This window comes from Vulpes vulpes, chromosome 3 (genome assembly GCF_048418805.1).
Source record: "Vulpes vulpes isolate BD-2025 chromosome 3, VulVul3, whole genome shotgun sequence".
Lineage (NCBI taxonomy): Eukaryota > Metazoa > Chordata > Mammalia > Carnivora > Canidae > Vulpes > Vulpes vulpes.
The window spans coordinates 47,041,469-47,057,126 of record NC_132782.1 but is presented as its reverse complement, the minus strand read 5'-3'; the positions used below and the strand labels follow the sequence as shown (position 1 = coordinate 47,057,126).

At 42.5% G+C, this 15,658-nt stretch overlaps 2 protein-coding genes across 51 annotated transcripts in view; one reads left to right on the top strand and one right to left on the bottom strand.

Moving 5' to 3' along the window:
* The window catches only part of B3GALNT1 (beta-1,3-N-acetylgalactosaminyltransferase 1 (Globoside blood group)), a 25,329-nt gene extending 21,481 nt beyond the window's left edge, over positions 1-3,848 (bottom strand). For 10 of the 50 annotated variants that reach the window (XM_072752341.1, XM_072752346.1, XM_072752323.1 and 7 more), the window contains exons 1-2: positions 3,470-3,588; positions 1,863-1,951 (exon numbers count right to left, since the gene is read on the bottom strand). The gene's annotated coding sequence lies outside the window, so the exon portion shown is untranslated. Of the gene's footprint in view, positions 1-222; positions 336-1,096; positions 1,248-1,862; positions 1,952-2,071; positions 2,908-3,246; positions 3,336-3,469; positions 3,589-3,763 lie in introns of those variants that run through there. The other 40 variants (XM_072752336.1, XM_072752343.1, XM_072752321.1 and 37 more) reach the window with 20 other exon arrangements.
* LOC112933322 (uncharacterized) overlaps positions 1-15,658 on the top strand; it is a 16,414-nt gene extending 756 nt beyond the window's left edge. The window contains exons 2-4 of the mRNA XM_072751265.1: positions 2,815-3,918; positions 4,391-4,535; positions 12,652-15,658. Coding sequence (XP_072607366.1) covers positions 2,815-3,918; positions 4,391-4,535; positions 12,652-12,727 — 1,325 coding nt within the window. The 3' untranslated portion in view covers positions 12,728-15,658. The remainder of the gene's footprint in view (positions 1-2,814; positions 3,919-4,390; positions 4,536-12,651) is intronic.

Below are 15,658 nucleotides of genomic sequence, written 5' to 3'. Positions count from 1 at the left end.
CAGCCACAGAATGGAAAAAAAAATTTTTAAGTAAAAGGGCAGAGAGCAAATTATTTTCTTTATGGGCCACACAGTCTCTGTCTCAGACACATGATTCTGTTTGTAGCAAAAATGGAACCACAGACAATATTAAACAAATAGGTGTGGCTGTGCTCTAATAAACCTTATTTACCAAACAGGCTGCTGGTCTGGAAGAGTTCTAAGCCCCATGAGATGGCATACCTTAGAACATCAAGAAAATCTCAATCTCCTGGGAAGCCTGGCTGTTTCAGTTGGTAGAGCATGTGACTCCTGATCTCAGGGTCCTGAGTTCAAGCCCTACAGTGGGCATGGAGCTGAAAGAAAAGAAAGAAAAGAAAAAAGAAAAGAGAAGATAAAAGAAGAGAAGAGAGAAAGAGAGAGAGAGAGAGAAAGAAAGAAAGGAAGGAAAGGAAATAAAAAATCTCAATCTCCTAAGATCTTTCTTCTCTGTGTTTCCTCATTACTGAAGAGGGGATCCTAGTGGTGGTGGTAACATGTTCCCCATATAACATGGTTCCTGGAGGGTTGACAGGGCTGATAAGTATTAACCTGGGCTACGGATACTCTAAGGGGACAACAAAAGGCCTGGCTTCCTGACTAACACAGGGTCAGAAACACATAGAATGAAAAGTTAATAATCTATTCTAGCTTTCTGGCTCCTATCTGTATACCTCATTTCTCAGAGCTTCAAGGGGTACAGATTATCTCCCTAGCCAAATCTTCCATCCTGCAGCATTTCAGGGCCTCACCCTAGGGATGTTCTGTAGCTTCATCTCACCCTCATCTAGACAAACCTCCTACAAACCACGCTTCCTGCACATACCCTCACCTTCCCCTCTCATCTAATTCACAATGCACCAAAAGCTCTGGTGCCAAAAGCAAATCAATATTTATAATAGGCAATTTTTACTGAAACAAAACCATTGCTCGTGGTCCCAAAAAGAGATATCTGCAAAAGACAGGCTGTCAAATGAACTGCAATTTCCGAATGCATCTGCTGTACAAGACCATTTAAGGGCATCCTATCTGATCCCCCACATTTGACCCCATTCATCAAGTTGTACAGTGTGGTTACCATGCAGTGAGCAGGGATGAGCAATGACAACTGTCAGAACTGTAAGAAAAAAAAGCATATTTGGCCTGCACATTATATAGTTGTGAATGCAATAAAGGCACTTCCTCAAATGGGACTACCCCTGTATCACCTAATGGTGGAAAGAACAGAGCTGCAGACAGGGCACAGAGAGAAGGCAAGCCATTTCAAGGGGAAAGAATAGGAGAAAAAAAATATTCACTTGAGTATCTTTTTAGGAATAAAAAGGTGAATATGAATGTGAATGTGAATATGACAACCAAATTAAGTTTATATAATTAATTTTTCCTGAGATACCACAGTTTAACAATAACCGAACTTTTAGAAACATATGTATCATCCAAAATGGTTTAATAAAGCTTAATACTGGGACGCCTGGGTGGCTCAGCGGTTGAGTGTCTGCCTTTGGCTGTGGGTGTGATCCTGGGGTCCTGGGATCAAGTCCCACATCGGGTTCCCTGCATGGAGCCTACTTCTTCCTCTGCTTGTATCTCTGCCTCTCTCTCTCTCTCTCTCTCTCTCTGTGTCTCTCATGAATAAATAAAGTCTTTAAAAAAAATAAAATAATAAAGCTTAACACTTACAACTCCTTAAATCCTTCAGGGAAAAAAAAACATATATATATATATTAGAATATACAACAGAATTTGCGGTTGTGTAAATGGTCCTTAAAACCTTGTAAAGGAGATTATTACAGTCCATTTTAACCAGTCAGAATAATTTCTTAATTAAAATAAGATGAACTTACCTACAGAATTTCAGATGAGACTAAATCAGATGAGATGCTTTTCTGCTGTTTTCCATATTCCATGCTTTAATTAAGCGATTTGCTGTGAACTACCGAGCAAAAGGACAGAAAAAGAATACATCTAAGTCACAACTCAACAGCACTGAGCAACATGACATCTAAAATCAATGTTCTCTATGCCCAGTAAGCTGCTACAGAAGTTATTATACCTCAGCATCTCTTCATTTTTGGGAAAGCCTTGGTCCTCCCTTCTTCCTCCCTGCTCTCAAACCACCTTAGGTATCCAATCTGGAATTATAATTTGGCCACTGTTGTGATAACAGGCTTTATTTTCGTGGCTGGAATTTACAACGACCGATTCACTTGAGTGAACCTTCTAGTCTAGGAGAAAGAAACGTTTTAGACTTTTTTTTTTTTTTTTTTTTACGTTTTAGACTCTTATCTCTCAATAAATAGCTCCCTCCTCCAGACTGATACCAGCTCAGATGTGCTTTTCATCAGGCATCAACACTTCCTGGGAGCACAAAATCACCTCCCTACATCCTAAGACACCTGGGGAGAGCGGAAACACAAACTTACTCCCAGTTGTTGAAGACTGCAAACTCAGATCTCACTTAACCTCTGAGCACAGAAAAAAAAAAAAAAAAAAAAAGATACGGTTTGGTCATCTGTTCCTTGCTACTAGCTTTTCCTGACCAAGGACCAGGTCCTTAAACGCTGGCATTATGCGCACAATACGGGGGGGTGGGGGGGGAGGACAAAACAAACAAACAAAAAAACCCATCTCTGCCCTGCAAATCTCCCTCCCAGGCCAACAGTGAGGAGTGGAAGAGAAGGAAACAGGGAATGCAACGCGCGCTGGTTACTGCTGGCATCATTCCTCGCTGCCTGGAAAAGTGGGGCTCCACTGCACCTTTCGGGTTTCTCTTAAAATGCCTGTGCGCCCGTTGAGTCCGCCTCTTCCAAATCGTGCAGCCCCAGCTCCCCGGGGCTTCCCGGTCCCTCCGCCTAATTCCCCGTTCTCCTCCCTCCTCGGGCGCATATTGCTCACGATCCCTCCCCTACGGGAGCCCTCCCCCGCGGGCCTCCCAGGCCCTCTCCCCACCGCCTCGGGCTGCGTTCCCGCCCGGGCCTGCTGGGAAAGCCACGGAACCCGAGCCCCTGTCCCCGGCCTCCCCGCGGCGCGGCCAACGCGCCCCGGAGCGGGTCCCCGGGCGGGTCCCGGAGCGGGAGCGGCCCGAGGCGACGGGGATCCGGGGCCGCGCCCTCCGGCCGAGCGCGCAGGAGGACCGCGAGCTCCCCGCAGCCGCGCCCGGGCCCCCCCGCGCCCCCGCGCCCCTCCGCGTCCCCCGGGGCCCCGCCGAGCCCCTCCCGGCGCGCTCACCGCGGGGCCGGCGGCGGCTCGTCGCGGAGGCCGGAGCCCCGGGCGCGGCTGCTCCGGGAGAGGGCCCGCCCGCCCCCGGCCTCGCCGGCCTCGCCGGCCTCGCAGCCCTCGCCGGCCTCGCCGCCCCGGCAGCGGAGGAGCGAGCCCCGGGGCCACGCCCGCCAGCGCGCCCCGCGGTCTCCGGGCTTTCGGGCCGCCCCCGGCCGCCCGGCCTCGCGCTCACCTCCCGCGCGCCGCACGGAGCCGCCCCCACGCCCCGGGCTGGCGGCCGCCGCTGCCGCCCCGCGCGCGCTCGCGGCCTCCCGCAGCCGCACGCACGGCCGGGCGCGCGCAGACCACGCGGGAGCCCCTCGCACGCTCGCTCGCACGCACGCACGCACGCACGCACGCGCGGGCCCCGAGCGCCGAGGCCGCGACCCCCGCCGCCCGCCGCCGGGGCGCCCCCGCGCCGCCTCCTCGCCGCCGCCTCGCCGCCGCCTCGCCTTCCCGCCGCGGGGCCCTCAGGTACGCGATTCACCTCAGAGGCCCGCGGGGCTGCGGCCAGGATTCTGCCCTGTTTAGGCCGCGAGGACGCCTGGCGTCGAGGCGGCCCTGAGGGGACTCGCTTGTTCCAGGCCGCGAGGAGCTGTGAGGTGGAGAAGCCTCGGGAAGTCCTTCAATCGCAGAAGGAAGGTGCGTCCTTCTAGAATCCACGGGGGACGAAGGGGGTGGGGTGAGGTGGGACGCGGCAGGTTACCGTGGACTGGTGCCCGGCCAGGAATCCCCGGAAGGCGCCTGCTTTCGGGGAATCCATCAGGAAACTCTTAAAAAAATAATTTTTTAAAAAAGATTTTATTCATCCGTTCACACACACACACACACATATAGAGGCAGAGACACAAGCAGGCTCCACGCAGGGAGCCCCGCGCGGGACTCGATCCCAGGTCCCCAGGATCACGCCCTGGGCCCGCTGGGCCACCCGGGCTGCCCCTGGAAACTCTTCCTTGGAGAAGTCACAGAAAGTCTGTCCTACCCGGAGTGGGTCACTAAGTGGGAGAAGCGGTGAGGCTTCTTTAGGGTGGGAGCTGGGTGTTGCTGGTTGTGCCGGTGTTTGGGTGGAGGAGGTTGAATTAATCCAGAAATAATATTTCCTCTCCTCTCCCAGCACCGCTGGCACAGAGCCATCTGAAAACAGTTGCCCATTCTGGCCGCTCCGCTGCGGGACTGCGAACAGCTTGGCTCCAGCATCTCCACGTGGGAAGTTGGAAGAATAGTTCAGGGAGCACCCAAGTACTCAACTCCCAGGTTGAGTAAGTGTTAACAGTTTGCCATACTGGCCTGGTCTCTCTCCGAAATATTTCAGCCTGCATTTGCTACTAATAGACACACATCCCTCTGTGCAACCACACAAGGAGCCTGATCACGTCTAAGAAACTTAGTGATGCGATAACCTGATCTAGCCCATTTACAAATTTCTCTCAGTTGTCAAAAGGTGTCTTATATATTGCTTTGGTTGAAAGGTATTCCAATGAAGATGCATGCATTGCATTTGTTATGCTCATCTCTCTCTCTCTCTCTCTTTTTATTTACTTATTCATGAAAGACAGAGAGAGAGGCAGAGATACAGGCAGAGGGAGAAGCAGGCTCCATGCAGGGAGCCAGATGTGGGACTCAATCCCAGAACTCCAGGATCACACCCTGGGCTGAAGGCAGCACTAAACTGCTGAGCCACCCAGGCTGCCCCACCCTTTTTTTTTTTTTTTTTTAGATTTTATTTATTTATTCATGAGAGACACAGAGGGGGGCGGGGCACAGATGCAGGGAGCGCAATGTGGGACTCCAGGATCCTGGTCTCCAGGATCAGGCCCTGGGCTGAAGGCAGCGCTAAACCGCTGAGCCACCCAGGCTGCCCTGCTCATCTCTTATATGCAGAATAACACCCCCCGCCCCCCGCCGTGTGCGCGCACATACACACACACACCATGTATTTTGTTTTCATGGCATTAACCTTTTGGAGAATCTAAGCCAGTTACCTGGCAGAGGTACTACTGCTCTCTCCATTTGACCTTTTTTTCCTCCTGATATCATTTAACCTTTTCTCTAGTTCCCACATTTACTATAAATTAGAAGGAAGATCAAGAGGTCTGATAGATGTCAAAAATCCTTCAGACTTTAGGAGGTGCCCTTTCTATTGTTTCCCCATCAGGAATAACAGAGTATTAAATAGTAAACATAAAATATTAATTTTTAAAGATATGATATTAGGTTGCCCCAGTGTCAATAACTGAAATCTGAATTGTCCTCCAGATTTCTCTATATAGTTTATTAGAAAGTCTACTTTCCCTTTTGTGGCTAATAAGTCATCTAGAGGGTGGAGACTTTGGAACTCTTTGTAGGAGAAAATCTTAGATTCCTGCAAGGAGAACACAGGTTAAAAATCCATTCACTTGGATGGGTAAAGTAATCCCCTGGTTCATTCTAGTACCTACTACCTCAGATCACCTTGTAATAGATGCTTCATTGAATTAAATGGACCACCTTAGGGTTCCCATGGTTAATTCTGTAAAAGCAGTGATGCTTTCTACAGGTCTTGTGATGTATGCTTTAAGAAGATTTCATAAAATCCAGGAGTGTCCTATATTTAGTATCCTACCAGCTTTGTTCTAATAACAGAAACAAATCAAGAGTGTGTAATGCTGTGTGTAATCTCTGCCTGTGGTCCTCTGGTCTCTGCCTCATGTACATATCTATGGATGTGAGCTCATTGGTTTTAAGCTCATAAACTGTGCTGGGCAGGGGCTATGTCAAGTTTACTCTATATAACAATGACTACTTCAACTTCCACAAGAGCACTCTCAAAGGCATCATCTAATGCACAGACAAATGGAGAGTTCTAAACAGATAGCCTGTATCCCCATTTCTCAAAAGAGGACAGTTTTTAGTAAGTTAGTCTAAGTCAGTAGGTTGTATCAGTAACTTTCTTTTTCATTTTTTAAAAAAGATTTTATTTATTTATTCATGGGAGATACAGAGAGAGAGAGAGACTTATTCATGAAAGACAGAGAGAGAGGCAGAGATACAGGCAGAGGGAGAAGCAGGCTCCATGCAGGGAGCCTGACGTGGGACTCGATCCTGGGTCTACCAGGATCAGGCCCTGGGCTGAAGACGGCGCTAAACTGCTGAGCCACCCGGGCTGCCCTGTATCAGTGACTTTCATTTGCATCAGCAAATTGGTGTCTGCTCTTGCCTCTAACAGTTGATCTGAATTTCATTAGAGTCCGCATACTGAGAGTCCCAAGACCAGAAGCTGCAAGGAGGAAGCAAGCCTTGTAAGTTATGTAGCATCACTTTTGTCACATTCTGTTGGTCAGAACAAGTGTAAGACTATTCAAGATTCAAGTGAAGGGGATCAGACAAGGGGGATCGCCTGGAGCAGAGACCCACTGTGGGAGAGGAGGGAAATACTGGGAAAGGAGCTACAACACTGCTCTAGGCCAAATGCAAATTCAGATGTGTAGTATTGATTGTATTAGTCCTTTGCTCAAAATCTTGTGGGTCTGGGTCATTTATTTAACTTTGAGCCTAGCCATAACTGCCTATCCCCAATTGTGACCCACACATTTGCATCGACTGTAAATATGGCCTACTGTTTCTTTTTGTTTACAGGTTCCTTGGTTCAACTGTTGCTTCCTTATCTAACTGCTGCTTTCCTTTGTCTGCAAAAGGGAAAGAATAGAATGAAATATGCATTTAAAAATCATTTGTATACTCTGGTTTCTCTTCAGACCGCATAAATCTTTCACCCTTAAAAATCATTTGTAGAGCACCTGGGTGGCTCAGTCAATTAAAAGTTCGCCATTAGCTCAGGTCATGATCCCAGGGTCCTGGAATTGAGCCCCAAGTAGGGTGCTCTGCTCAGCTCTGCCTGCTTGTGCACATACATGCACTCGCTCTCTGTCAAATAAATTAAATCGTAAAAAAAAAAAAAATCACTTGTGATAATTTGAAGGTTCTCTGAAAACAATATAGGTGAGTATAGGTGTTAAAATGGATGTACAACAAAACTATAATAGTTAATAAACTATAATAGAAACTATAATAGAGGGCAGCCCGGGTGGCTCAGCGGCTTAGCACTGCCTTCAGCCCATGGCATGATCCTAGAGACCCGGGATTGAGTCCCATGTCGGGCTGCCTACATGGAGACTGCTTCTCCCTCTGCCTGTGTTTCTGCCTCTCTCTCTCTCTCTCTCTCTCTCTCTCTGTATCTCTCATGAATAAATAAATAAAATCTTAAAAAAAAAAAGAAAGAAACTATAATAGATAATAGTGGATGTTCAGGCTGAGTGAATATTCACGTCCAAATCATTGTTGTGATTCTTTCCTGATTCCAGCCTTGGCAGGTAGCTGTGCCCTTTGCAAAGGCTAAACTGATAGCTGCTGGCTAATGCCTTTATCACAGCCATTCTTCACCCCACCTTTGGCTGACAGTTTACCTCACTGAGTAAAGGAAATCCATTGATAACATAACTCAGCAGGCCCCATTGCAAATAGGTTAATCTATGGGGGGGAAAAAAGACTTCTGTATTTGGAAGGATGCTTTAGGACATTGATATAATGTCGTAGAAATTCTGTATTTTTATTTTAGAAAGTTACAGTCCAATACTTTTTTTAAAGGTTTTTTATTTTTTTTTTAAGATTTTATTTATTTATTCATGAGAGACACACAGAGAGAGAGAGAGAGAGGCAGAGACACAGGCAGAGGGAGAAGCAGGCTCCATGCAGGAAGCCCAATGCAGACCTCAATCCCCGGACCCCAGAATCACGCCCTGGGCCGAAGGCAGGTGCTCAACCACTGAGCCACCCAGGCATCCCAAGATTTTTTATTTTTAAGTAATCTTTACACCCAACATGGGTGTAGATCCCTGAGATCAAGAGTCACATGCTTTACTGAGCAACCAGGCACGCTCCCCCCATACTTGTTTTTAAAATGTTTTGAATATCCCATGAATAACTAGTATGTACGCATGCTTGTAGCTGCCAGAATCTCTCTAGAATGCAAAGCAGAGCCATGGACAGCCAGATTGGGATAAGAAATCCTCCTAAATTAAGTGAGTGAGAAGAAAAGGTCTTAAACTTTTAAGAGATATTTTCTCTGAGGCAGTCTCTTTGTTCATTGCGTAGCATTTAGCAACTTGTGATTCAGTTATCCATTGCAGTAGAGCAAACTGTCCCCTGTATTAAAAGTATACCTTTAATATTCTTCACAATTCTGAGAATTGGCTGGATGGTTCCTTTGTGGTTTTGTTTGGGCTTGCATAATAGTTATGTTCAGCCATAGTAGCAGGGATCAGCAAAATTTTCTGTGAAGATCCAGATAATGCATATTTTAGGCTTTGTCTCTGTTGCATATTATTCTTTGTTAATTTTTATTTCATTTTTTATAAATCTTTGAAAACCAAAAGCTATTCTTAGCTCAAGGGCCCACCATTAAAAACAGGCTAAAGGCCAGATTTGGCCCTTAAACTATAGACTTCCAAACCATGAACTGGAGAATCAGCTGAGCTGAAGGTCCAAAGTGGCCTCACATGTCTGGCAGTTGGTGATGCTATCCACTGAGAGCCACGATTCTTCTGGAGAATCTTGCAGGAGGATTCTCTCATAGACAGGAGGCTATGGCTCCTCATCCTTCATAGGCTACATTCTCCATCTGTGGTCAGCATCTAAGCGAGTGCATGTGGAAGCTGTCAGATTTGTTAAAGCATAGGTTGGGGAACCAACAAGGTCACATAGGCCACGTTCTGTGGATCAGAGGAAACCCAGAGGCCAACTTGGATTCAAGAGCTGGGCAAATAGTCTCTCACTGTCTATGGTTGTTGCTGTAAATACTATGGCCACAGCTAGCTGAACTAAATGACCAACTTTTCCTGTGTGCCCCACCAAGGCTGATGAAGGGCTGGTGGTGACCTTGACACTAGAATGGCTCTGAGAACCTTATTCAGATCATTTCAAACTGAGTCATAAAGCTTTGAGTTAATGATCTCTGATGCTAGCTTATTGTCTTACTCTCTCCTTTGTCCATGCTGCATTTCTCTAGCTACTGTGTTTCCTGTAAGGTAGCAGAAAAGTCGAGAGATTTGATGAGATAGAAAGAATTCTTCACACTTTATAGTGCCTATATATTTACCAGCCTGTTTCTGGCTCCTTGAACACTCACTCTCCTCAGTACTTGTTTAGAAGTGTCCCTGCCTTGAGATTACCCCACTCCCTGAGAAGTGACCATTCCCTCCCACCTTGCCTGGCTGTCAAAAGGTATGTATTAAATTTGGTAAAATAGTTTTATGAAGTTTAAAGTCAGATTACTGTCTTATTTCACAAAAGCAAAACAAATTTAAGAATCTAACACTACTATAAATTCTAAAACGAACAGCATGTATCAAAGAATTACATTTCTTACCCAGATATTGTCTAACCAATCAGATGGTTAAACTTCCTAGACGTTTTACAAACATATAATCAAGAGTTAGGAAGCAGTCTACGTAATGATAAGTTTGAACTAGCAATCACCTTTAAAGACTTATTACATTTTAGCTTTAAATTTGTCTGCAGATGAAAATCGAAATGTAACAGTTTGTAATATATGCTGTGTGTGTTCCAAGACAGAAGTGATTCTGGAGAGGGTTTCTAATCTACAGTAAATGCTGCTACTAATTGCTCAGTTGAATTTTTTAATATGTGTTTTCTCCCAAATCTCATTGTAACTCTGTCTTCTTCTACTTGATGGAAAGCTTTGACAATTTATTATGTTTAGAAGCAGCTGGGGTGTATTTCTAATTGATGATTTGTTATCTTATATTTCTTACTTGCCTGTCCACATTTTTCATTCTCTTCAGCATTTTCCTCCAGCGTCTCTTGTCTTACTGAACTAGATGGATGGTACTGCTTTTGTGCAAAGGCAGGCAGTATTTCAGTCTTTCCTCTATGTCCTTCCATCAGACTGTGGATACATGCGGGGCTGATACTAGATGACATGTATATGACACTTGAACATAAACAAAGTGTATTCACATATACTGTATCAGCTGATTGTTAATGCATCGGTCCTGTGGGATGGATGTTATCACTGTCTTTATTTGGCAGGTGAGGAAACTGGTGAATGGATGTCCCAGAGTATCTCAAATTTAACATGTCTAAGTCAACTTTATACAATCTTTCTATTCTCCAGATAACTGATTTTGTTAAAAGCAGCCCCATTTATCAGTCACCCAAGTTCGGCCTTCAGTTCTTCCTTTTTCTTCCTTAACTTTACAGGCCCAGTCAGTCACCAAGATCCTGTGGATTCTCTCTCTCTCTGAGATCCCTGCCCTTCTGATCCATTACCTGCTCCCTAGAAAGCTTCATCTCGCACCTGGGTTTGTGTCTGACTCTCTATTGGCTCCTCTGACTTTCAGGTTGCCTATCTGCTCTTTCACATTACCACAAGAGTGGTCTTCCTCAAACTCAAATCTTTTGACGCACTCTTCTTTTCAATTGGTCAGTGGTTCCCTACAGGTCCTAATCCAAAGGAGTACAAAGCTCTTCACAGTCAACATCAGCCTACCAGTTCCTGCTGTTCTGGTTTCTACTCTGGGTACATTTTCATGCACTTGTCTTTCCACCCACTGTACCCTCAGAATGTAGTTTCAGTCTCTGATTCCCTCCACCCTAGAAACTTACCTACCTAACTCACCCAAGACCTGTGTCTCCTATATTAGTGCTTCTCAAACTTGAAGGTACATGAGAATCACTGAGGGGTTGGGGGTATCATGTTAAAAGCAAATTCTGATTCAGTAGGCCCTTGGTTAAAGCATGAGATTCTGCATCTTAACAGACTGATTGGTGATAGGGCACTCCTAGTATGCTCAAGCAGAAGAGTCTAGAGCTGTAATGTCCAGTAGAACTTTCTGTAAAGATAAACATACTCTCTATTTTCTAATAGAGAAAGTACTATTGAGCACTTGAAATATAACTAATGAGACTGAAGAATTGAATTTTTAATTTTACTTAAATAGCCACATGTAGCTAAGTGGCCACCAGATTGAACAGTACAGATCTATATGAATCCCTTTTCATCCTTCAAAACTCATTTCAAACATGATTCAACCTCAGGACCACCTATTTTGTGGAGCCCAGTGCAAAATGAATATGTAGGGACCCTTGTTAAAAAATTATTAAGAGTTTCAGGATAGCAACAGTAGAGCATTAACAAAGCTCGGTTCTAAGTGTGTGAATCCCATGCCCATGAAGACTACCTTGCATGGACCAGGAAAAAAACTAACAAAGGATGTGAACAGGTAATTTACTAAAAAGGAAATCTTCATGGTTAATAAATATTTGAAAAGATACATATTTTCATAGGAATCAAAAAAGCTCAAATTAAAGCCACAATGAGGTAAACTTCCATACCTCCTCATTGGCAGAAATTTTGAAGTCTGGTAGTACCATATAATCACTGCTGATGAGGGTATAAACTGGCACAACCACTTGTCTAGCAAAATTGAAGATGCATATGTCCTGCAAACCAGCAGATCCACTCTTAGGTGTTCCTAGAGAAACTCTTGCACATGTGTACAAGAAGATATCTGCAAGAATGGTTATGACAGCTGTCTTTTAATAAAAGGAATTTGAAACAAACTAAAAATACACAAATGGGAGACTGATAAATAAATGCAGTATTTTCTTAGGAAGAATTTTATATAATAGCTAAAGTAGATGAATTAGAGCTAAATTTTTTATCTTGGATAAATTTTTAAAATATAATATTGATCAAAGAAAGCAAGTTCCAGAAAGGTGCTATTTATGAATATGTTTTACAGATGTGAAAGCCATAGCTATATATTGTTTGTAAATATACATATATGGTGAACATATATAACCAAAGCACAAAAGTAATAAATGCCAAAATCAGCTCAGTGATTACTTCTTGGGATAGGATAAAGGGGCAGAGACTAGGGTTCCCAGAGCACTTCACTGGATCCACAATGATTTATTTCTTAAAAAAATAATGATTAAAAAAATGATTTCACTGACACACACACACATACATACACACACACAAAGGAAACAATGCAAGTACTAGAAGAAAGTAATGGATGAATTGTTTTATAAGAGAAGGAAAACTTTGCACAATGTGATTCAAAGTTAAGTAATAAAACATTGACAAGTGCATCTATATAAACAATTTCAAAAACATTTTTTCATGAGAAGAAGCCTCAAGAAAAGTTTAAAAAGATTACAACTTAGAGAAAATACTTGTATATGATTAAAGGGCTAATTTTTTTTCTCAGTATTTCATTCTGAACATTGTCAAACATACAGCAAATTTGAAAAAAATGTATAGGGAGCACCCATATATCCACTCATTTTTTTCCTTTTCTTTTTTTCTTAAAGATTTTATTCATCTATTCATGAGAGAGACAGAGAGAGAATGGCAGCAGGAGAAGCAGTCTCCATGCAGGGAGCCTGATGTAGAACTTGATCCCAGGACTCCAGGATCACGCCCTGAGCTGAATGCAAATACTCAACTGCTGAGCCACCCAGGTGTCCCTCCACTCATTTTCTTCGATGCATTTCAGAGTAAATTGCAAACATCAGTATACGGCTTTTAAGTACCTGTGCCTGTTTATCATTAATCAGAGTTCAGTATTTGTTTACAGGTGTCTCCAGATATAAAATTTTAATGCAATGAATGCACAAAACTTAAGTGTATATTCACTGATTTTTGACGTGCATACACCTGTGTAATTCAATCTCCTATCCAGAAAGCTAATAATAGTAATATATAAAGAGCTGCTGAAAGTTGAGAAGACAAATACCAACAGCACAATGAGAAAGTGATTAAAAATGCGAACAGTTCCACGAAAAGAAGAAAAACAGCCTCTCAATATCTGAAAAATTGCTCAGCCTTTCCGTAATAAGAAAATGTTTGACAATAAACAATCAGAAAAGGAAATTAAGAAAACAGTTCCATTTACAACAGCATCAAAAAGAATAAAGTACTTATGAATTAGCCAAGGAGGTGAAAGACTCCTACAGTGGAAACTATAAAACATTGCTCAAAGAAATGAAAGAAGACATAAATGGAAAGATATTCTGGGGGTGCCTGGGTGGCTCAGTCGGTTAAGTGTCCAATCATGGTTTCAGCTCAAGTCATGATCTCAGGGTCCCGAAATCAAGCCCCATGCCAGCCTCCATACTTAGCTCAGAGTCTGTTTGTCCCTCTTCCGTCTGCTCCTCACCACCCCCCAACCCTCCCAAAAATAAATAAAATCTGAAAAAAGAAAAAAAATATTCTGTATTCATGGAATGAAAGACTTTATTAATAAGATGTCAGTATTACCCAAAGTGATCTATAGATTCAGTGCAGTCCCTATCAGAATTCAAATAGCATTTTTTTCAGAAATAGAAATATCCATTTTAAAATTTCATGAGACCCCCAAATAGCCAAAATAATCTTGAAAAAGGGGAACAAGGTTGTAGATCTCATGTTTCCTGATTTAAAAATTTATTAACAAAGCTATAGTAATTAAAACAGTGTGATGTTGGCAGTAAGGCCAATGGAACAGACCAGAAAGCCCAGAAATAACCTGTTATATATATGTTTGAATGACTTCTTCAAGGGTCCCAGTATCATTCATGATGAAAGTACAGTCTTTTCAGCAAATGGTGCTGGGGAAAACTGATATCCATGTTCAAAAGAATGAAGTTGGATGCTGACCTAACATCATACACAAAAGTTAACTAAAAATGGACCAAAGACTTAACGCATAGAAGCTAAAACCATGAAACTCATAGAAGAAAACATAGAGGAAAATCTTCATGACGTTGAGGTCGTGCTCCAAAATTCATTGCTTATAGAAAGGCAAAATGTATAACCGCAAGGGGGTGGGGAGATTTGACAATGTTACCTTTGACCCAATAATCTCACTTCTACGAATGTCTCCCAAAAATATACTGGCAAAAATATGAAATTATAGGCACAAACCTGTTAAACTGTAAACCACACAAATCCCAATGATAGGGAACTGGTTTAATAAATTTTGGTGCATCTAAGTGGTAGAGAACTATGCAGCTCTAGAAAGGAATGAGAAATATCTGGATATGTTGGTATACAACAATCTCCAGGCTATATTTTTAAGTGAAATAAAGCAAAATGCAAGAGAGTGTTTGGACATTACCTTTTGTATGAGAAATGGTGAGAAAATATTGGTATGGTGGGAAAACATTTTTCACAAAATAACAATGAAACAATATATCAATAAATAAAAATGGTTTCCTATATTGGGAGAGACAGTGCAGGATAAAAGGGTAAAGATAGAAGAAAAAGTTCTGTGGGTGCATCTTGTTATATAGTTTTGGCTTCTGAACCATGTAAATGGTTTATATAGTTAGAAAATGGGAAAAATAAATCCCTGAAGTTGAAAATGAATGAACATAACCATATATAAATTTGGTATGATACCTATGTAGATAAATAATTACTTCACATTAAAATATAGTATACCTTTAGTAGGATGTATTCTAAAGAAAAAAGAACTGAAGTAATTTTATACTCCATTTGGTTGTCTTGTAGTAAAAATAGTGACATGACATAGGAGGAAAAGGTAGATAAATAATTGTGTTAATACCATGTGAACTTGAGATTTTCATTATATGAGAAAAGATACAAGTATAAAATTTTAGAAGAAAAAACAGTAGTGACTGTGATGAACTGAAACATCAAATATGTATAAATCTGTTCATTATGATTTTTAAAGGACACATTAATTACCATTGAAGGTTGCCAGATTGCTATGTAATCTCATTTTTTTAAAAAAAGTTTTCTTTTTTTAAAGATTTACCCTTAAGTAATCTCTACACCCAATGTGCGGCTCAAACTCACACCCTGAGATCAAGAGTCACACATCCCACTGACTGAGCCCTCCAGGTACCCTGAGAAAAGTTTTTTTGTAGATGAGTGCCAGCTAATGAATTAAAGAAGCAGTGATAGGATATATCATCGCTATTTTGCAACCTATAATTATGTTAACTATCACCTAAGGTTACTAAAAATATTAGATAAAATGTTGATAGGGAATGTTACAGTGGAGAAAACTGGCTGATACCACCAGGGCCCAATGATCAATTTTGGCAACAATAAAACTAGGACAATAATGTGTGCTTTGTGTTGTGATGTAATTGGAAGTATACAAAACCATCAGTTAAGTATTCTTGCGTGAAACTAATTAGGCTTCTAACTTTTTAGGAAATGGGGGTGGGGTAGAGGGTTAATTAGAGCAGTGATAGAAGGAACACGAATAGCTTAAAATACTTTTATCAGTAAAAGTAGAATGGAAATAAATGAATGTAATTTTCAATTCCAAACCTAGAAAGCAAACAGTAAAAGAAACCAAAGAAA